A 23,824-nucleotide genomic window follows, 5' to 3' on the forward strand; every position below is an offset into this window, starting at 1 on the left:
TCAAGGCATCGCCTTATTAACGGAAGAGCGCGTAACTAAAGGCGCGCGGAAGTACTGGCAAGTCATCTGAAAACAAAAGTGTCAAGTACGGAGCACACGGTTTGACAGTTTGGATCTCCCTCAACTCAAGCGAAGACAATTCACCCACAAGCGAACTCTTTAGAGACAGTTTACAAAAGAGGAGGCGACAAAGTGTGGAACGAAAGGCAATGGGTAAAATACCAAAATATGCTAGTTCACAAAGACAGAGACTGGAGGAACACCTCGTACTCCAAAAAGATTTACCAACTCGAACATCTAATCTCTAGGTATTTACAACTGTAGGTGATTTTTGTTGCCTCATTTTATCACGTCTTCACACTGTGAATCGGCAAAGCTGACGTCACTTTTGATGTTGTGCAAGTCACAGTGTGAGGGCCAATCTGAACGAGCAACAATCATGCAAACCTCTCTCTAAAAACAAGAAATGAAGAAAGTCTGAGGCTCTCACAACTGTGTTACTTGGGAGAACAGAAGACTTAAATTGGAAGGTCTGCATCCTGTGGGGTTAGAGTTCATCCATTATCAGCAGCTTCCTGAAGAGTCTGCACTACTACCTTGTTATCACAAGGACCTAAAACCTATGACAATGTCCTTGCTATATCAAGTTTCTATTCAATTATATCAGAGTGCAACAGCAAAGAAATTTGTAGAGTTGGGACTTGAAAAATGATGTTGTTAAATGAGGGTTTTGTTAACATCTGACCTCTTTGTACCAATGTTCCACTGTAGCAGCACCAACACAGATTGCTGCACTAGAGGTACTCGGCGTACTGCGATACACTCTTGCTCGTACAACCTGAAGTCGTGAACAGTCTCTGGAAAATATCTCTCGTATTGTGTGAAGGTAGGTGACCGTGACAGTACAGCTGTTGAAGTTCTCTGCATGAACTATCGTGTACTGAGCGGCCTACAGTTGTTCGCTACACACAACACTTGGTCATACTGTACACGCCGAATATTTCACCAGGTTTTTATTTTCGCGAATTTCGCGAGTCAGGTGCCATTCGCGAAAATATTGACTCTGATCCCGATGTGAATGTGACGTACGCGTGTACTCTTCTCCGTTCAGTACAGACTCCACGATCGCGAATTCAACCACTCGCGAAATCGTCGGGAATTCCCGATTCGCAAAATATATGGCGTATACAGTAATCACATCCTGTCCCTACACATACACTGATACACATTGTGATGGAAAACCAGTCCCACTTTCTGATCATCAAGCCAAGTAGCCCAGTCGAGTGTGCATCTGTTTGGCTCAGCGATGGCACTGTAACATTTCTTATCTATCCTGTCAGTCAAGGAACTGCAATGTCATAAATCCCACATTTCTCCACCCTTCTCCCCCACCACTGGAAATATATCAATCAGAGAACTCTTGCAAAATACTGCCGAAATGAACATTTGCCAAATTGTCTTTCTTCCTTGCAAACAAAAACCAAATGCCAGCATGACCGTCGGTATCAACACAGTAAATGCACAAAGCATTTAATTTTCAACTCCTTAATTAATGCTCCCTTTTATGTAAACCTCTCTTGCCTGCTTTTATATGTGATCTTCACTACGAATAGAATATCATTTGTAAATTCTCTTCACACTTTTTTTTATCTGTCTGTACATGTGGTGCTAAAAATTTATAATTTAAAGGCATTCTATTTAAAAGCATTCTGTACAATTTAGAAAATATATTCATATGAGATTGTTTTTCTTTTTCTTTTTCTTTTTTATGAGGAAATGACATTGAAAAAAAGAGTCCTCTGGTAATTTTCTTATTTCTTTTTATTTTCATAACTATCATATTATCTGGAGGCACTACACCAATTCTGTTGACTGAAACTAGACTATCTACAGACTTCATTTGTCTCTGCTGCTGTGATAACCAATATATTTTGTGTGCCAACGGCAACAATACCTACACCAAGCAGAAATACACAATATTCCATGAGAGAAAACACTGTAGCTTTGAGATCAAAACGAATGCTATCCGAATCTCGATAAATACAATGCCGCTGCATTAAATCTCGTGGTATAATTGGGGGAAAAAAATGGCAAATCTCTCATCCTCCACAGTAAATGGTGACGAACTTTCCATGGGAAAGACATGAGTAGTTAATCCTCCTGGGATTGCTGGGCAGAAACACACTGTTCAAGGGAAGTGGAACCAATTTCCTGGATTCCTTAGATTTTCCATGAAGTGGCAGAGTTTGTAATGTATTCAGAAGTTAGGTAGTTCTCTCAACCCCCCCCCCCCCCCCACCTTCCCAGAATGTAGTTCCCTTTCTCAAGACCTTCAAACTTATTTTTGGCAAACAGGAGCACCTATTCTTCAAATGGGACATGACAATGTTCATGCCGAGCTGCACAAAACATGGGCGTTCCAGCTTAGAGATGCCTACTGTTTGAAATCGGCACACACTTGCAGTTACAAAGAAACATAACAAGAGGTTCTCCACTCTACATCGTATTACTTTGGGAATGACAATCGTGAGTGAATCCTGTCTGCTAAGCAGGGAAGCGCACTCAGCCTCCCACTATTGAAAGCATTACTGTTGAATCTTATCTATAAGATGACAACCAGGGTGCTGCAAAATCTTGGGGCCCATTTGTCTTGGGGCTCATATGTCTGTGGGCAGCCAAAACCTCAGAAGTGAATTGTGAATGGGTATTTGGCAGTCATGTGTATTCGACACATGCTAGCTGACCCCACTGAGCAGAGTCTCAACTTGTTCAAAACTTTCGCAACAAGCAGTGTTGTTTTTTTCTTCTGCTTTCGAAGGTAAATTTCACGAACCCTTCCCTTTCGAGTTACTCCCGCTCACACTTTAAGCAATAAAAATTTGCCACAAGTATTACTGAATATCCATAAAGTTCCATTTGAAAGATGACAAGTTTCCATCGTCAAGCCTGAATACAGGCTACCCATGGAAAGGGATCACAGAAAATGTAGTCTTGAAATCTACAGGCAGCACTGTAATACTCCCAGCAGATGACCAAGACGTCTTTGTCTCGTTACCTATACCGACTCCTTATAGGAACAGACTGCAGCCAGAGCACAGCTTAAATTGGTTTGGGGCAAATGTACCATATTGTTCAAGCCTCGCTTTCATTATGGTTACAAAACCACTGAACCACAAATAAAGACCATTTTGCTGTCCGGGACTGGAAATGGAATCTTGCAGGAGTTCCTTACACAATGGCTGCCTTTTCAACGGACAAAGTTTTTTCGCAGCAGGAACTTCTCTCCGTGATTGGACATGGCAAGGGCTGTATAGTTCAGTCAAGACGGGATGCTGTGGCGGGCCGAGTTACATGACGGTCTCCATCATGGGACCCCTGGTGATGGTGATGTCCGCGTAGGTGACGTTCTGGAAGACGTCCACGGCCTGCTGCTTCTTCAGGACGAGGAGCGTGTAGAACTTGGCTGCCGCTTGCTTCCGGTTCAGCCTCGCCGTTAAGTCATGCTGCAGAGGGGATAAAGGAATCGACAGGGGTCAAAACCACTCACCTCTTTCTTTCCATGCTCTTGGCATAAAGACAACATACAGTCGACCTTGTTTAACCCTATTCTAACTGGGGGGGGGGGTCAAATTGACCCCCCCTCGACATTTCGCGCAACGTGCAAAGATTTTGCCGCGTCGTTTCATGACTTTTTTCACTGAAGTCTCCCGCATATTTTGAGATCAAATTTGCGACGTCCGGGTACACCGTTCTGAAGTTACGCAATGTTTTGCATATGCATGTCAACCCGAAAACAGCTCAAATTCATGATTTCGTGTGCAAATCCAATGAAAATTGTGTTCTTTTGTTTAATTGATATATATTAGATTATTTCAATTTTTGAACATCAAAATTAATCAATTCTAATGTAGATAAGCTTGAAATAGTGCCTGCAACAAATTTTGGCCAAAAGAAACTGATTTTGATTGCGCTATTTTTGAACAAGAAAATTGTTTGATGTGTCTTGAGGAACTCTGACACAAAAATTTAGCAATCCTTCATTCTTTTTGATGGAGTCATAGGTGAAAATATGATTTCATGCGTAAATTTGCATAATTAATTCATAAAAAAATATCAAATCAACATTTTTCTATTGCATGACCATGTAATCTTGTAGTTGACATCTGGCTCTTTGTTCAGGCAAAATTTTGCGGCGATCGTGTGATCGGCGGCCGAGATCTGAAGGGGGGTCAAATTGACCCCCCCCCCCCCCCCCCCCAGTAAAAACTTGGTCTCAAATAGCCCAGTTAGAATAGGGTTAAGTCGACCTCCCACAAAAACATCCCCCACCTCTCCAGCGTAGTTAGGGTTAATACACGCATTTCAATGGGCAAAACATTTCCAGAATCTATGAGATTTTGATATTCTCTTATCTAGACATGAGATATAGATGTTTTCACGAAGTCTACTGCAGAGTCAGGGAGACTTGGAAACTCTGCATTGCGTCTCTCGTTATCAAACATCTGCTTTACTTGTTATGCAAGCAACTGGACATTTACACCACACACAATAACCAAACATTTATCAATACACCAAATTTCTCTCTCCAGCCACAAATGGCCCATGCAGTATGAATATGTCACATAAAACAGGAAAAGTACACGGGGAGGGGGATTGTAAGGCAGATGCTCAACAATCTTGAACCATTATCAACTCAATGTGGATACCACTGCCAGAACTTTGCAGCAGCTTCTGAGAGGCGAAAGCCCCATCACCTGGAAACAACATTCTGGGAAAGTGGCTCACCTTGAACGAGACATCTGATGACGTCTGAAGTCTGTTGTTGATGGCAAGCAGCATGTTGTGTGCCCTCTTGTTCAGTTTCCTCTCCTCATGCTCGGCCTGGTCTTCGCCTTCTTTCAGCTGAAGGAAGGAAAAAGTCGTAAGAAAACACAGTGAAGATGGTACACATTCATCGAGAATACGAGACAAACCATGCACAACATGGGTACATCCCCGGGAGAAGTCATCCATGATGTCGTAGCCAATTACAATGCTAGAAGTACTCATCCACACCATGAAATTTCTGCAATGCAGTGATGTGATTTAACTGTCATAGAATAATTTGTATTGGGTTTGTCAGAGTATTGACTTCTCTGCTCAAGGACCACAATAAATTGCACTGATCTATACATGGCACTATTGATTTCTGTACTACATGATTTGAAATCATGAAAGTCTGGAATTCTCTTTGACTATGCATGTGCTGGTATTTAAGCATGGCAATCGAGATCCTGCCAATTCTGTAATGGCAAACATCTGATAGCGGCTGGTGCTGCAATCACAGGCAAATCATATAAAATGTGCGACAAAAACAATTTGTTCATCAACATCCCCGTGATTGTTGGTTACCACCAATAAATACGCGTCATCAACATCCACAGATGTTAACCTTGGAAACGGCTTTGTACTGTTCTGAGGACTGCAAAAGTTAATTTTCAGTGGAAAAACAGTATTTTTACCTCTCTTGTAGTAATACAATCTGGGTAGGAAAAACAGTACTTTCCATGAAACCTGCAGTATTTTTGGCAACCATTCCCCAATCCTAAAACAGTGAAAATACCATGAAAAGGTAACAATTAACATATCTGAAACATTTGTTATCAACCCTCACCTCTTCCTCCTCCTCCTCTGGCTCCTCGAATGCCTCCTGAGGTCCCACTGACTGGGGCTGGACCGACGGGATGTCGTAGTCGTCGTCGTAGTTGTCCTGGAAGAGCCCAAAGTCCCCGCCGTCTGACGATGACGACCGTCTCGACATCGGGATGGGGTTGTTGGAAGGAGTGGGCGCCGAGGTGCTGGGCTGGTCCTCGATCCGCGAGGGTTCGTCGATGGCCAGTGACGTCTGGTCTCTTGAGATCTCGGTGGTGACTGTCAAAGAATAGAGGTCCATTGAAAAGCTGGCTATAAGACTATGCTCTACAAATATGATTATATGTCAATATGGATAGCACATATTTGGACACAATTTTGAGACCAGACTGCAACTTCATACATTCTTCTGGTGTCTATCCATTAAAACCCAAGTTCCTTACACTGTCATGCATTGAAACATTAATAGTAATTATAATACAAAGTTGAAATAAAGTATCTCAGCCATATATAGATTTTTTTTTTTTCACAAAGAAATTTTATTCACTTCAACATTCAGGTACAAAATAAATGTCACATACAATACATAAAGACAAATAATACAAAATTGACACGCAGCTACCCATAAATACAGATAAATCACTTGATTTGTTTTACAAGAGGCACTTCACTTGAGATATTCTTTGTTCTTCTGACCCATAATTCTAGATCTTTATGATTAATTTGTATATTGTGTACAGGCAAGGGGGGGGGTGGGGAGACAAAGATTTGTCTTCACTTAAAAGTGTAAGTATGACAAGTATGACAGTGAAGTTAAATTGTTACTTGACTTGTCTCATGCTATACTGTTTCTAGTTTTAAAACTTCACAGGGGATCAGTTGGTTTCCAACTGATCAACTCAACAGCCGCTGCAGCTTATCACACTTACAGTCCCTGGGTGGTTCTGCCCTGCGCTGCACCTCTGGTTCCTCTGGCTCAAAGTCTTCGTCCCTGACAATCTTCAGGTCCTTGGGAATGTCTGCTGTAAGGTTCCGCCTGTATATCTGTGTTGGGAGAAAAGGGAGAGCAACAAAGAAGATGATCAGGTGTCTTGTGACAAATGAAGAATACCAAAACAAAACTAGAAATGTCGCTACGGCGACTGGTGTATGCCTCCGCCATAATGCATGGTTCTCCTAATAGGTCTATAGTACACTGTCTTGACAATGTGTGATGACAGTTTCACACAATTGGCAAAATATCAAAATGACAGGTTTGCCACAAATGTGCTGAATGTTCACTTTCCTAGAACTACACGTAGGTTCAATTGGATGAATGATTAAAACGTCAGAGTGCAGGTATTTGGGGGAATTGATGATTTTTACTTGACTTTTGACCCTTTTATAAGTTTATGCATTGAGTAATTTTCAAGGTATTGAGAAAAAGTATAATTTCAATATCAAATGGTAAAATAGTATTATCTAAACCTGGCCTTTGACCTTTGACCTCACAGTTCCAAAGAGAATCACTGTTAGGTAGAACATGCATAAATATGTAAGTTTCATGATAATTCCTTGAGTTACTTTTTTGAGATATGGAGGAAGAAGTGCAATTTAGCACTTTCACTTGACCTTTGACCTTTTGGCAAGAAACTTCCCACAGAATATATATTGGGTTATACATGCATACATCAAGTTAAAAAAGAAATCCTTCAGGCACTGCATAAATATAAGGAAAGTAGTGATATTTTGAGGAGTTGACCTTGACCTTTGACCCCCTGACCTTTGACCCATGACCCCCAACTTCCCTAGATAATCACTGTCCATCGGTACATGCATATACTAAGTTCCATGAAGATACCTTGAACCATTTGCGAGATATGGAGAAAAACATGAAATTTCAACCTTTTTTTTCACAAAATAACCTGTGACCTTTGACCTTTGACCCCGTGACCCTAAAATCCAAACAAAGTATCATCCCCCCAGGATATACCCTCATACCAAGTTTGATGCAAAACCACCTCACGGTTCTTGAGATATCGACAAAAACAAAACGGGACGGACGTACAGAAGTACGGACGGACGTACGGACGGACGGACGACCCGAAAACATAATGCCTCCGGCCACTTCGTTGGCGGAGGGATAAAAAAAGAAAAACCTACATAACTTTCTTGAACTTCTAACCTGAACTCAAACCAAACATCCAAGTCAATCTGTTTGCAATTTTTTTTTGTTTTTGCTCTTTATGATTAAATATAATTTAGTCCTTATATTTCAGTGACTATTTCTAATTGTACTCCATACAAGTGATTCAAGAGAGTAGTGTCATGCCAGAAGCTACAACATATTTTCGCTACAAACGGCATGTTCACACAGAACAAGTTCCCGTTCTATAGACACAGGTAATACAACCTATACACCATGGTGTATGTCTGCCGACCTCTGCCATCACAAACAAGATGAAAAGTGGCGAGGAAGTCTACTGCCAAACTGCAGCAAATTCAGGACACAAGGTCTCTCTTCGTTGGACTCACCTGAAGGATTACTATTGATGTGTGCTGCCTGCCGGGCAGGCTGAAGAGTTTCTCCGCCCCTCCCGTCTCCTTCCACAGCATCAGCTTCTTGGTGGGCGGGGCAAGGTCAAGGGTCGAGACGATGTCCGAGGTGTCTTTGAGTTGTGACTTGATGACGTCGCCGGCTAGCTCCTTGATCTCGTCGACGATCAGCTTCCGCTTCCGCCTCTGCCTCGTCTCCTTCACTCCCGCTGTGCACAAGAGGTGAAGATGAGGAGAGATAGATAGAACGTAAGCGCATCAGTGTGTGCACAAGTGAGTTCAGTGTGCCTTGGCACCCTCGCAAAGCTCCATTGCAATCATGATTTCGGCTTTCAATAAGGACAGCTGGAAGCCAAAACATAATTCTCGGAAGGGCTCAAAATTCATCTTCCACCATTTGGAATTTGCTTCCAATACATCGACAGGGTCTGCGGAGAAACTCACCTGGCTGACACAAATTGTCAGGATGACGAGTTGTTTTGGAATGTTTTGAGATCAAGTGTAGGATACTTTTGATTGCAGTACACAACTTTTATTCCAGAAGAGCCCTCCCCGTTAGCCCTGCGTTCAGCATTGTAGGAAGGTGGAACGTAATGTGATGATCGGCCATACCCTTGCGATTTTATTTTCCAACTAGCTGTATGTGATTCGCGCTAGCATGGAAGATCGATGGCTATCACAGTGGTCGAATTTGTTGATTACCAATAATTGATTATGAAAAACTACACGGCATCCACGATGGGGTAAGCTCTGAAATTGTGGACTTCTGGCGAACATTTTTGGCTGATATTTCACATTTTCATTGTTACCCAACTGAAACTGTGTTATTGCAGCATTATTTCACACATTTCTTCTGCATAAGCATACATTTTAGAGCAATAATTCAGTTCTGCTAGCATATGACAACTATGTTTTGGCTTTAATGGCTTTAATGGCATAAAGGCTATGCTCACACACCTGAGATATCGATAGGTTCCAAGGCAAAGGCATCCTCCTCATTCTGCACCAGGGTGGTTTGGTCTGCCAGGGCTTGTTCAACTTGCTCCCCTGTTGGTGGAGGTGGGGCTGAGGGCAAAAACAACAGAAAGACACAGGTTGGAAAACAGTGCAGGTACTTCCTGTAAGACAAGATCAGATGCGGCGACTTAAAACAGGGAGCATTTTCCACTGGCATTACAATGCACTGATGTAACCACATCAGAAAGTACACACAGCTCTACTGACATTTCAACATGATATACAACATTCTCCGGCGATGTAACAAGCCTTTAACATCCAAACAACATAATAGGACATTCCCAGAATTTTCATGTCCAAAAATTACCAACTGTGTGGTGGGGGGGCCTTTCATGAAAACATTTGTGCATGTTGTGAGGTGCATTTAATTGTAGCTACAGCACCAATAATCCAAATGCTGACTGCAAGAATGTCAGTTTCTGGCCCTATACTAACTGCAATTCTGGCAATTCAAAAAGAATTGCAAATATCTTTACTTAAATGGGCCCTGCGTGCAAACTGGGCAAGACAGTGAAAGAAGGAAGTACTGAGTGTGCTCCAGCACATACTGGAGGAATGAAATGATGGAAGGGCCTTGCAAAGGTATAATTATTTTCTTCAATTCCAGTATCAGTTCGGTACATTTGTTAAAGGTCCACACACACACACACACAACATCATCTCCCATAAGAACAGCCTGAAACAGTGCTGGGTGCAATGTACAGTTCATGCTGTAAGAGCGGCTTTACCTTCCTTCTCTGGTTCGGTGGGTCTCTCTGGAGTGCTTTCCCCTGAGGCGTGGCCTCCCATGGACACCTCGCCTGCCTGGATCTCTGGCTGCTCATCAAAGAGCCCATCCTCAGGCCCCATGAACTCTCCCCCTGCACAAACAGCACACGCACAGGACATTTTTCTATTTTAGCATAGTAGATGTTCCCAACAATATGTATTCCACAAAGTCTAACATAGAATATCATTCTCTACCTACTTTGAAAAGTTAGACTGAACTGACTTTCATCAGGTCACATTTTCAAAATTATGCTGCTCAAATAAGTACTGATATTCCTAACAAAATGTTGTATTCCCACAAATCCAAAATACCACTTTACCATTTTTACTTAAAAAACTTGAAATAAAAGGACGTTCACCGTATCACACTTAGACGGTTCTCTTCTTTGGTATTGATATTCCAAACAAAAACATATATTTAAACAAAGTAATTATCATTCCTACATTCAAATTTCTAAATGTTGAAATGAATGAACATTCATATTTACACAATGATGCTTTTCTTCTTTGGAATAGATATCCCCAACACCAATTTGTTTTATTGTGACTGATTGACAAGTTGCCCCATATCGACATAAATCGGGAGGTCATAGGTTCAAATATGTATGCTCATGATTTCTTTTGTCATAGCTTTTACTAAACACTAATCAATTCAGCGCTTCTTGACGTCAATGTGGGGCAATCAGTTGCAGCAATCTGTATTCCCACAAAGTCTTACCTAGAATACCACTCCCCATTCCCATCTCCGCACCGAAGCCGTCGTCCCTGATGGGTTCGTCCAGTCCGAGGTCCATCGACTTGTCCAGCGTGTTGTCGATAGTGGCATCCTTCCTAGTCCCGATGTCGCTCAGCATGGTGGACTCGTCTGACCGCTTGTAGAGGGAGTCGTCGATGTGGGGGCCATCCCTCATCATCTCGCGGTCGTCGAATGTTATGTCGCCTGCCATAGGAAGAGTTATAACAAACAAATTGAATTAATGTGAATTGAATTAAACTGAATTGAATTCTTCCCACAAGATGATTACCCTTATTGGTAACTGTGGAATAACAAAGGAGAAAAAAAAAATTATACCAATTTCTCATCACTGTCAAATATGTTGGAAACTAGCCAAGGGAGAGAGAAAAGACAGCGAATAGAGACAGCTGGGTTTTATACTCCTGTTCAACTAGAAAAGGACTGTTCTGACAGAGATCAACTTTGTGGTCTTTAAATGCATACCAACAGAACTGCTGATGCAGGTTTAACTGTACTTATGTCACACATGATCCATACTTTCTGATAGGACAAATAGCAAAAGTGACTATTTAAAGTAAAGTGACTACTAAATCTACTAAATCAGTAAAACTGAATGATCATTTGGAGGGGGATCGATTTCAAGAAATATGATTAACTGCCATATTGCAATTGCAACGCTGCACACTGGCACTGGTCCGACGGTCCAGGACCAGTAAAAATCACTGTCGGACCAGTAATTTTTTCAGTGTCAGTAGAAATTGAAAAATTGGGTACCTACTAGTCCAACAGACAGGTTGGACCAGTAGAAGAAATGGGCTAGTGTGCAGCCCCGCATATTGAAAGCGGAGGCTTGGATGGACAGACTGACAGACTTACCAAATGCATCATCTTGTGTGAGAGTGATATTGCCCAGGTCTTCCTTCATTGTGATCTCCTCCACTCGGCTCTGATTCAGGGCAAACTGCTTCTGAACCTCCGCATCACTGCAAGAAACCAGCAAAGAAGACAATTCACTGGGGTACTTCTCAGATGGGGGGTAACAAGAAAAGTTTCAGATGCTCAGATACACTTATTTCATGATGCCCCCTTTTGCTAGTATGAAACCAACACACTACAGTGAAGCCAAGAATGTTGCTGTTCAATATCGACTGCAGTATTAACTACACTTCGTTGACAAAGGTGCTAGCAACAGACTTCTCTGCTTTGAGAATATGAAAGATCCAAAAATAAACGGCTGTACAATTCTCGCTATCGCCAATGACGTAAAAAGTACCCGGATGTGGCTTTTTCGTCAAGATTTAGTGCACTTGGTAGCAAGGGCACTTCCGGCGCGGGGCATAATTTGCACAACGCTAGCGTGCGCGTACATGTACCTTACCTATAGCGCAGCGCCGACCACGGATACTAGTACAGTAGGCCGCTGTACCGCCCGAGCCAGCGAGTGGCCAGGCCTGTCATACTCGTACACTGTAGTCCCCGCCGGCGGCCGGCCTTGCATTAGCATGCACCACTGCACGCAGCGCATAAGCTAACACATACCGGTACAGCGTACTGCTTGATCATGCGATCGATGTGCACATCACAGATCAGTCATCTCTGCATACGCTGAAAATATGCTGGAAAATATTCACCCACCTGGATATACAGTATATCGTCATGGAATGCCCATCTTTTTTCTTTATTTGTTCTCTGTCGAAATGTCGCGAACACAATCGGGAACGAACAGTGATCTCGAACTTATCCTGTCTCCGAAGCAATTTCTTCCAGGTAAGTACGTACAATGTACGTAGGCACTAGGCCTACTACCTAGTGCTACTACCACTAAGTCGCGCGTGCACGTACTGCGCTGTGGAGTCACCCGCAAACTTCACCCACGCTGCCACGTCACGTCTCGCATGCCAGTAAGGGTCCTATTTCTGCAGATTTTTTTCATTTATTGTCGTGCGGACAACACATGGCAGCTTCGCAGCAACAACCAATAGTTGTATTAACAGCAATTTCTTAAGAATGGAGAAATTTCAAATCATATTAAAGCTGTAATTCAAGTTGAGAAAACCGGAAGTACACGTAGAATACAGTCGGTTGTGTGTGTAAATAGCATTAGTCACGTATCACGCGCGTACGAACGGAAGTGACTTTGCTACCGAACTATCCCATAATGCACCGTAAATGACGCTTAAATCAACATCCGGGTACTTTTTACGTCATTGGCGATAGCGAGAATTATTCAACACTATGACCTCTAAACAGAAAGAAGAGTGAAGACAAATATTTTCCAGTGCAAATTTGCCTCTATTCGTCATAGATGTGGTTGAGTAACACTTGGGAAGGACATTAGCTTCTAATCGTCATAAATTGATGTGGATGAGTAATATTGGGAAGGGCCACTCACTTGAGATCTGGGACAGCTGTGTCGAAGTCGTGAAAGACCTCTGGCAATGTGATGGCAGTGAAGGCAGCCTCTCGGTTCTCCTCTGGTAGATCCACAACACCAGGCCTAGCAGAACAATTCACAAAATTACTCAATACACAGTTTGCGCACCAACACCAGATGCAATGACGTCGGCAAGGTCCAACAACCACACTGGAGTGATGCTCCAGATTGGTCAACATTAAGACCCAGCCAGGAAAATTATATCTTATATGTACATTTTGACAGTTCAAACCCATTATAACACCTTCAATTTGACAGCACAAGGAAGAGCATGTATAATCGTTCATTCTGTATTGACAAATTTGGTATTCATTTTGGATCTCTTTCAAGAGAGAAATTAACATTTTGATTGAACAATTACGCCATACTCAGCTTAAATGGGCAACTAGAAAATAAAGTTAGCATGGAGCTTTGCTTGATATGGAAAATTATGTATGGGTTATTAAACAACGGTCACTTTGATATTTTCAAGGAATGCCTGTGTAAAGAATGTACACTGTCAAAAAATTCTCAATATCAAGCAATAATAAAGAACTGAAATTAATGAACATTGACTCATTATTACATTCGATGTGCTTATCCCTAGAATAGTAAAGCAAATGTTAACCATTTGAAATCTATCAAAGCTTTCCGGAATGATTACTTGACACAGACCTGTGCATCTTTGAAGAATTCTTTTAGTAATAAAAGGCAAACCACACAGATCTGAAAAATCTAGACTTACTGTAAAGTATGTACATTGTAAGTTATAATTATATTTGTATATAAGAAACTGCCAAAGACTACATTGTATATTTTGTTTGGAGATACCATACATTACAAGCATTCTCCCCTTGTCCAGAGCCTACACTGCTTTGAAGTCGGTCATTCACTCAACTGACTAGGAGCCTACCTGAAGGCCATCTTGATTTTAACGAACGCCTCATTGCAATCTGCCAGCAGGTACTTTGCTTTTCGGCTGTGAATTCTGACGACGCCAAGAAGCAAGTGCCCGGATGTCCTGAGCGCCATTTTGACCTGGGACAAAGAGTAACAATGGCATAATAACGTCAGGGGCACAATTGGGAAGAGGGTCAGCTATAGAGCATGTTGCACAATGAATGAGTGTTTGTAAAGAATTAAGCATTCTGAAGTAGTTCAGATTCCATGCAGAATGAAGTAAAGATGGTGTGTGTGTGAACAACTGGGCATGAAATCTCCAGTATCGTTCAATTTTGGGAATCAAATTTAAAGACACTGTTCTGGTGGTTCATTGAAAAAAAAAAAGAAGTAAAACTTGTCAAACCTTGCTGACTGACCTGCATGATGATGTTGAAATGGATGGATAAACACTAGCGTGGACAAAAGCTTTTCAAATGATACTGTCACTGTCTTTTTACCTATCGTATTTATACTGTATAAGCCATATATTTCATGAGTCTAAATTTTCGCGAATCGGGAATTCCCGACAATTTTGCGAGTGGTTAAATTCGCGATCGTGGAGTCCTGTACTGAACGGAGAAGAGTACACGCGTACGTCACATTCACATCGGGATCAGAGTCAATATTTTCGTGTGTCTTTTATTTCGTGAATAGCACCCGACTTGTGAAATTCGCGAAAATAAAAACCTCGCGAAATATTTGGCATATACTGTACCCAAATGACTGGCCTTACCTTGGGATGAATGATGCTGTCCACGCATGATGACACATTAGTCTCAAAGACGTGTGCCTTGGTCAGCTTCTTGTCCCAGTGGGCCGCCAGCCAGATTTTGGCCAAGGGGCCCTTCTTGCTGAGCACAAAGTGTGCATAAAACATGGTGCCTCCTTTCCGCCTTACTCAACTTCAAAATATTGCAGACTTTCTTTAAAATCCCTTTAGAGAACCCGAACACGTGTGTTCGGCTTGCTGGAAGAAAATGAGAAAAAAAAAGTTATGTTGATTATGTAAACTCGAATCAGCACAATACTTGCTAAGCAGACAGAATCATTCACATTTCAAATTATGTAAAAAAGGAAAGATATAGCTGCATGAAAAATAACACAGTCCAGTGTAAAGGTCAATATTACATTGTAGATAATACATCAATTCAATGCAGTTATATTAAGGCTGTAATCAGTAATTCATGGGAATTAGAAATAGTCTGATACAAAATGTAGTGCAATGGGTAGGATAATACAGCGTAATTGCATTCATCACCTTTCCATTCAATTTCATTTTCAACACCCAAAGACATCAAAAACTACATAGTATGTATTGATCAGTAAATGTCAATACAGTCTTACAGAAAAGAAAGCACACACGCAAAGATCAAATCAAAGAGTGAGAGAATGAGAGCTTGACTTAATTCTCCAAACAAATATTCATAAAATTCTCTGCACCAGCAATAACTATTCCTCGAAAAATTTCAGTTGTAGAAGTAATGAGACATAATGGCAAAGGTTTGTAATATGATGGGGGGGGGGGGGGGGGGGGGGGGATGCACCTTGAAACAATACTGAACATTCTATACCAAAAAGGCAAAATGACTTAGTCATGTCTCAACCACTAGCATTTTTGTTTTACAGGCTTTTCCCCTTACACTTTTTTTGTAACTTCACAGAAAACATGTGAAAACTCTTAATTTTAGCACAAGTCTACCAAGTTTGATAATAGTTTAACCCCCATGTAGACCACCTATATTTTTCCCTGTAAAGTTTGACGGACCAATTCCAGGGCTGCTGACATACACGTATGCATACTCTGATACAAATTGAGTCATAACAAATAGAAAAGTCTACCCACACAAAGCGGTCCTAATAAAAGGCGGGACCCATCATATACAAGGACCACTTTGTTTTGCTTTGTTTTGAAATATCTCAGCCATTTCAAAACTGATTTTCATAAATTAAAAGTTTTAAGAGTGCGATGGTATCCGCAAAAACGCAAAAGAAACACAAAATCTCTGTACGTGCCGATGCAGTGGCTAAATTCTATTCTTAGGGTGTCTGATTGCGCAAAGTGCATTCGCAATGCTCGAGTCACTGAGAAGTCGATTGTGAATGTCCACTTGCCAAGTACAAAGTAGGCGTACTGTGTGGTAGCGGTACTTCTGCAAATTTGTATTACGAATACCCTATCGACAAAAAGGGCATGCAGAAGATTTCAGAAGACTCTTATTTGGTCATTTATGCACGTACGAATAGAACCTCTAGTGGTAATGTGGTATTAATTCCAAGCCTGTAGAGGTTGTACTAGTACGTAGCTTGTATTCACGCGAGCTACTTGCACCTGCTCTCGACAATCGAAGTCCTGCATTTTCTTTGAACTATGCTCGCCACACCGGCTGCCCTAGCTGACAATCGCGATGATCCGCTCCTCGAATTTTACCGGTGGGGCTATGCCTGCGATACGCGAGGTTACGTAGGGCGCTCAAACTACTGCGAATCGAATGTCGTCTAGTACTGAGTAGTAGTGAGCACGTACGTACGCACGCAGCGCACACGGGTATGACAACACGATTAGGGGGAATGGCTTCTGCGCTAGTTACACGTTTTAGCTAACCGCTGTGCGCTCATTAACCGGTCGCTGGAGATCCGCACGCTCATGCAGCTTCTCAGCGCTAATTGCGAACATGATTTGGACCGTGTTTCGCTCGTTCTCGGCAAGAAAAAGTTGTAATATTGGCGTGACTTCAAAGCTTAATTTTTTGAGATAGGAACATCATTTCGTCATGAAATTTGAAATATGTCTTACTGACATAGGTCTAATTCTCTTTCATATGAAATTGTTCATAATCAGCTTTTGAAAGAATTTCAAAAGTTAGAAAAATACTTCAGACACTCTGCTATTCTACAGGAGACTACAAGGGTTGAATGCAAGTGCCGACTTGCCAAAATTTGGTCACCAACGGGTGCTGCAACATCCCTGATGCAATTTTGCGCTGACAAGGTGTGTGTGGTGCGGCACATTTTTCAGCGACCGTGAACACGCATTGAGACTGAACGTGCATATTCGTGATATTGCAGGGCTGCCAACCTTGTTGAGTGAGAGTTTGGCGTGAGACACTGCGAGGGAGCGGAGCGACCTCCTGGCTAGCGCCTGGCAGCCTGCTGTGCGACCGTACGTACGTACGTACTATGTACACAGTCAGTGTATGTAAAGCGATGTAAAGCACACGTCATAGCCATACATGTAACCTGTTAGTGTTACTGTAATTTGCAAAAAGTACAAGCTACGCTCATGTGGTATAGGTAGAAACCAATCGTAATCCAATAGCTTGTCTTTTGCGCCCGAACCGAAAACGATTATTATTGGTCAAGCTTTACACCAGCGCCGGAAAATCTCGAAATTTTGGGCTTGGGCATGTTGATATTCGGAATATCAGAGAATTTAGAGATTATTTATTTTTGTAGTCATGAACATTCCATTTTGGGGGTTTAGCGTGAGATTTCGTTTATCAGAGTGAGACAGTCAAAATTGGTTGAGTTGCGTGAGTCTCACGCTCAATGCGTGAGAGTTGGCAGCCCTGGATATTGCGTGGCTGAATTCTGATCGCCTTGATCCTGATTGCTAACTGTGAAAGTGTCGGTGTTGTACTTGTGTTGTAGATTCTATTGCATATAATTTATAGACCCTCTTTTATAAACAGTCATACACTCACAGCAGTGAGTGGATGGTGAGTGGATGGCTGGGACGGGTAAATCCCACTGATTAATACCACCTTCCTTCTTTAATAACAAATTAAAATCTCCCATGACGGCCCGTATTTATGATTATCAAGAATTACATTAAGACTTGATCTATTCCTCAAGCCGATCAAGGAAAAGAAAATGCTGAATTTATAACTGTTTTAAGCCTTGCTTCTTCAACCAAGGAAAAGAAGCAACGGCGCCATCACACAGACGCTATCCCCACACACGCATATTGCAGCACTGCACACACACAACACACGGCTAGCTACAACACGTCCAAACACGAAAAGCGATCCACCGTAGCCCCACACGCAATCAGAAGGGTGCTGCTACTACATACAACACCCTGTGCAGTTATGTACAAGAGACTACCGCAGTCGGTCGAACTCTAACACGGATCGGAGAAGTAAATATCCCTGAAAAAGCCATTTTGTACGCCTTCAGTGCTCCAGATTTGATAGAAACTTACATTATATGTAGGATTGAGTTCAGATTCGAAATTCCACGCTCTCCAGTGGACCGCAAAACATTCCACCGACCTATATTAGCTCCTTTCATCGATTTTTCGCGTTGAAATCCACATCCGCCAAACGATTTCTGATGACCGACGCGCAAGATGGCGTCCCTAATTTGTTTCCCGCCCAAAACATACTTTTCGAAATGCACTGTGCTGCGGTCTACCACTCTGAAATTCCTACATCGTCAAGAAAATAGTTACATTTCATTTTATTGATGGTGCTGAATCTCGGACCTGTATTTAGGTCCCAACTTAATTCTTATCTGAAAAAATATATATGCAAAACGAAAATTGTTGGAAATCCTTATCCTAGATAAATTTTATCTTAATGCGGATGAATAAAGAGCAACCGATGATGGTGATATGTATGCACATCATGTACACCTGTACCAGCAAATCATAGTAGCAAGGAAAAAAAAAGAAGAGAAAAACACATTAAAAAATGTTTCAGATCTACCAGTTGTTTTCTAATCTGATTGCAGATTGAAAAACGTAGACTCTAGAGATAGAATACTAATATGAAATCCATCAAAATAGGCCCTACCTGTCTTTAGGAGTAGATATCAAGCTTTAAAAATCGAGGGGAAAGGGAGATTGGTCCTCGACAGAAGAAATGGGGGGGGGGGGGGGGTTACGTCCTCCATGCATCTGTTCATTAGCAGACAATAACATATCGATATCTTTAGTTGAACTTGAAAAGCTTTTGGGATTTATCAAAATAAAGAACTGAATCCCCTGTCGCAACTGGTTTGGGGTTTGTTTGTTTGTTTGTTTGGTTGGTTGGTTTTAAATCAAGATCACTGTTTTTTTTCTCACAATCATGATTACACGCAATAAAATGGTTACACATGACTGCCATTTTTAAAGCAAATGTCTTTTTCGCATTATTATTCTATTTTCAGACTTGCATCTCTCAAAGAAGCTCAGCCTTTTCTTTACGAGGTAAACATCCTATGGGTGACATTGGAGTGTTAAGATATCTCGTGCAGATAAGCCACAGTGTGGCAGCCATGTTGGATCAAGCATTAAATTTACCATTGCAGATGAAAGAAAAACCCAGCATTAGTGCTTCATTATCATAGTTCTAAAATGTGAGTTAGGGATAGAAACAACCGATGTATAATTTGCACCAGTATAATCGATGTTAACTTTTGTTAGATAATATACAAAATGTGAACAATATTTCATTTTAATAGAAATATTTCCAGACTAAACCGTCTATACATAAAAGTAGTGATATACCTCCTTAAACCATTTTAGGGTTAATATTGCAAAAATTTTGAATGGTGGGATGTTTTGTGATACAACTGACCAACACATATGCATCAAAAGTGATATCTTGAACATCATTTTTTTTTTAAAATCACTGCTCCGGGTCCAAAGGTAAACAGGACCTTTAATTTGGCTGATTTAACAAATTTCAGGTTTCAAAAGTGAATAAAGATAGATGATCCAAATAAGTATTTGCTTTTGCCATGGTTTCAGCTTCCCGAATCACTGTAAACACGAATTTCACTAATATTATTTTGTAACAATAGAAGATTCATGCCATTTTGTATCTTGAAGACCCTCAATGACGCAAGCGATGAATAATCCAAGTTCGCGAGCACTCAAAATGAGGTAAAACCAGGGATTTTTTTTTAAACAAGTTCACGTTCATTGTGGATTGAGATAATGCAGCAATGTATAAAGTAGAACCCCCTGCCTTCCGAGAGAGGCAAGTCATTCTCTTTTATCATGCAAGAAAAGTGAAAATATTTTGATTTTTCTTTGCATTTTCTATATATCGTTCTCCATATTATAACATTACAAGCTGTGGTATAGTCTTCAAAACCAGCGATCCCGGAACTAAAACTTCAAAAATTCATAACTTTTGAACGGATTGTCCAATTTTACTCAAACTTTCACCAATGTGTTCTCTTGTTTACTGCAGTCTCTCAATCCACGTGTTTATAGATGGACTTGCCCTTTAAAAGTTCTCAGTGACGCCACAGACAAATTCCAGACTCGGATTCAGAACCATCGAAATGGGGTATAAAGCCATTATACATTATTTTTTACAATTTTTCACCTCCGGAATTTCCGTTTTGGCGGCCAATGGGGCCATATTGCAATGATCTCAGATAAATAAGGTTTGTCGCGGGCTCGAAACCAGTGCCATCACCCAGACTATGCTGTGTTCTGCTAATTCGGCTCTATTTTGCTTTTTAGCAACGAAGTTAGCAAAAGTACATGCCTCTCTGAGAAGAGTTTTATTACTGAGTTGGGTTCAATGAATATAGGCCTCTGAATGTGAAAAGTGAAATATCGGCGCATTGTCTTGATTATAATGCTGTATCGTGATGTTTGCATGCTGTCACACTGCGTGTCTAGCTTCGGCAGTTTCGCACCGACATTGATCAGTGGTCACAAGTTCAAATTCGGATGTAAGCATTACATAATATTGGGCATGGATATTCAAGTTTGTGGATTAAATTAGTGCGATGGGCTGTTAAGCACTAAAAAGCACTTTCAATTTCGTTTTTGAGGAAGCGATTTTCACAGTGCTGAGCATTCAATTTCGTAATGCACGTAGGCATATACTTAATATAGATAGACAGGAGTGATAGACAGGAGTGATTATGTTCAGCTAATCATTAACTGTAATGTGAATTTCACTCTGAATCTTATAGTTCATCATTATGATTAGCATTTTTTATTTATTCGAACATCCAGAATTTCTTCTTTTGCCAACCATGTTAGGTAAACTTCAATAAAATTCTCATCATTCGTCATGTCATCACATGGCTTTCTTGATCTTTTACCAATATTATCTTTTTATTTCACAGTCTTTCTTTCTGTATTTGATTATGTAACAAAATCTTGTGCTCAAGCTCTCAGCTCTTGAAACTTGTAGCACATAGGCCTATCATTCTGACGTATCATGAGCTCAAAATGCTGTTGACATTTTTCTGAGTATAATCACTCAACCGTGACGTCAGTATGACGTCATTTTGTGAAACCAAAACTCTACAGATCCATTTCTAAACGTTATTTTTCAATGAAAATTGGGAGATGAATTTTTCGTGTATAGAAATGGTCTATAATGATATTTTGATATAAGAATTGCCATACAGTGAACGTACGGGGCGCACGCGGGTAAAAATTTCAAAATGCGGATTATGGAGCTAGAAATCATTTTGCATTTGTGATACGTTTCAAAGTTTGCGCACGCACGTCCGCTCGCGCGTCATTTGCGCTTATTTACGTGTCTGTTAAGCAAAATTGATTTTTTTTTTCTTCATGGAATTGGTTCCTAATTTAATTGAAAGTATTTTCTGCAAATCTCAAGTCTATCCAACTTAATATGACGGCATACGGGCCCGTCAAAGTTGAAACTTCGTTGCGTCAATGTCGATACAGTGCAAAAATGAATGTGCAGAAAAAATCCAAAGTTTAAATTAGCTCGGTCATTATGATAGGACGGACGAAGACCCAATAACGTAGTCAGAAATCTAACGGTGGTAGATGTCAACTTCGCTGCACTCTAAAAAAATCCGGGTCAGAACTGACCCGGAACTGGGTCCGTTAGGGTCACAAACCGTTCCGGGTCAGAAATGACATGGAATGGGGTCAGATATGACCCCATTCTTTGTCATTATTGGGTCAGGGTGACCCTATTCCGGGTCTTCATGACCAAATTCCGAATCATTTTTGACCCGGAACGGTGTGTGACCCCAACGGACCCAGTTCCGGGTCAATTCTGACCCGGGATTTTTTAGAGTGTGGGTTTACACGTCTTGCAAAGTGATTTAAAGTTATCAAATTCCCTTATGGAATGAAAAATACGAAATTTTATTATGACGTCATCAGATTTCAAGTTCCTTTGAGCATATGTCTCATTATATCCTTCACCAATTTGTACCCAAATTTCAGTACGTTGTATATATTACATTCTCTTTCGAAAATTATAATTACTATAAAGTATTCAATGTTTTGGCGGCATTATTGTGAAATAGTTACTTGAATATTATGCCCTTGTAAAATTTGACCAATTTACTAAGTCTTGTTATCTCTTTATCGACTGCAAGATTCTAAGCTTGATTTTGTGCTCTGATAAACATAACTATCAGAAATTGCATACGTCATGGCCAATTGCTCCCGATCACAAATGAAACGGATCACCTATCAATTTTCAGTTTTGACAAATGTCATATCATATAGTTTTATTTTATAATCTTCATTTGGCATCTCTATAATCATCCGGTCATCATATTATACAATGTCACATGTATATCTATATATTTTTTTCTCCATTGGCGTCAGCTGATTAAGCCCGGAAGTGGCACCAGAAAAAACTGATTTGCGCCCCCCCCCCCCTTTACGGAATTCCTGGATCCGCCCTTGTATCGAGTGATGAACGTGGGGTCGTTATCGTTGCATGTCGACCTGCCAGTGGTATAGAAATCCGTCCCAAAAATAAATAAACTTCAAAAGAGAGAGAAAAATATTCCCAATGTAGAACAACCAAAAAATAACCAAAATCGGATAAGAAATAAGAGAGATATGACATTTTGAAATTTCACATTTTTTCTAACATTTCTTGACCAGTCCTAATGAATATTCAAATGAATCGATGACGTCATACCCTCACAATTTTTGCATGCATGCATGTTATACATTATGAAATTCAGAAAGATGTTATTTGTATAGCTAATAAGTACAAGCATGTTACCATACCAAGATACTGATATTACTCAAGATTTATTTTGTTCTTTTTTATTTGGAGTGGTTTTGACAAGTTTTATTTTAAGATGATAAAGCTGAAATATGAGATTTTTGTCATTTCTGTATTTGAAATGAATAAGAAATTGTGAGAGCATGACATTTGAATATTCATAAAAGGACTGATGGTCAAGAAATGTTTTCCCGAAAAAAAAATGTGACATTTCAAAATTTCATATCCTCCTATTTCTAATCCGATTTTTGTCATTTTTGAATCGTTTTGAAGGAATATTTTTCTCTTTGTTTTGAAATTCATTTTTTTTTTGGATGGATTTCCTCTTTAAGAGTGCATGGCCGCGTGGTATTATAGGCAATTGATATTGAGTATATACAGAGGAATATATAGGGAAGAATCTGACACGTGAAGGACTGAGTGTTGAGGGTTTTCTGCACTTCTTGGCGTTCATTTTAAAAAGCCGTCTTTTCTTGATTTTTTTTTTTTGGGGGGGGGGGGGGCACAATGAACTTTTCAGTCCTTGATTTGTGTTCGTAAGTGTCAGACTTTCAGCTCAACCTGAGACGACACACGTCTATGACTTTATCAACCTCTACACTGCAAAAAGTCCGGTGTTAAATAGTGGACACCGAGCTGGTGTTTAATTTTCGGTGCTCATTTATGTTGTTAAATTAACACCTCCGGGTGTCATTTCCAAATTTTAAACTGTTTTTTTGAAGAGTTTCTTAGTAACTGCACTTCTTGTTGATTTTTAATTTAAACAAGACGATCAAGAATTTTACATTAAGATACTAGATTTTTGAAAAATGTGAA

The 23,824-nt window shown here is 40.6% G+C and overlaps 1 protein-coding gene across 1 annotated transcript; it reads right to left on the reverse strand.

Moving 5' to 3' along the window:
- Positions 1-1,257: 1,257 nt before the first annotated feature.
- On the reverse strand, positions 1,258-18,370 carry LOC139720685 (double-strand-break repair protein rad21 homolog). Its single transcript, XM_071632040.1, has 13 exons — positions 18,244-18,370; positions 14,776-15,009; positions 14,014-14,138; positions 13,080-13,184; positions 11,564-11,670; positions 10,670-10,891; positions 9,912-10,043; positions 9,124-9,231; positions 8,146-8,375; positions 6,561-6,675; positions 5,654-5,910; positions 4,786-4,902; positions 1,258-3,503 (listed from the first exon to the last, which is right to left on the reverse strand). The coding sequence occupies exons 2-13, from the start codon at positions 14,917-14,919 to the stop codon at positions 3,348-3,350; spliced, it is 1,818 nt and encodes a 605-aa protein (XP_071488141.1). The 5' UTR covers positions 14,920-15,009; positions 18,244-18,370; the 3' UTR covers positions 1,258-3,347.
- Between the last annotated feature and the right edge of the window lie 5,454 nt (positions 18,371-23,824).

This window comes from Diadema antillarum, unplaced genomic scaffold (genome assembly GCF_040938485.1).
Source record: "Diadema antillarum isolate AM-2024a unplaced genomic scaffold, OU_Dant_1.0 scf00000131, whole genome shotgun sequence".
In the NCBI taxonomy this organism is placed as follows: Eukaryota; Metazoa; Echinodermata; class Echinoidea; order Diadematoida; family Diadematidae; genus Diadema; species Diadema antillarum.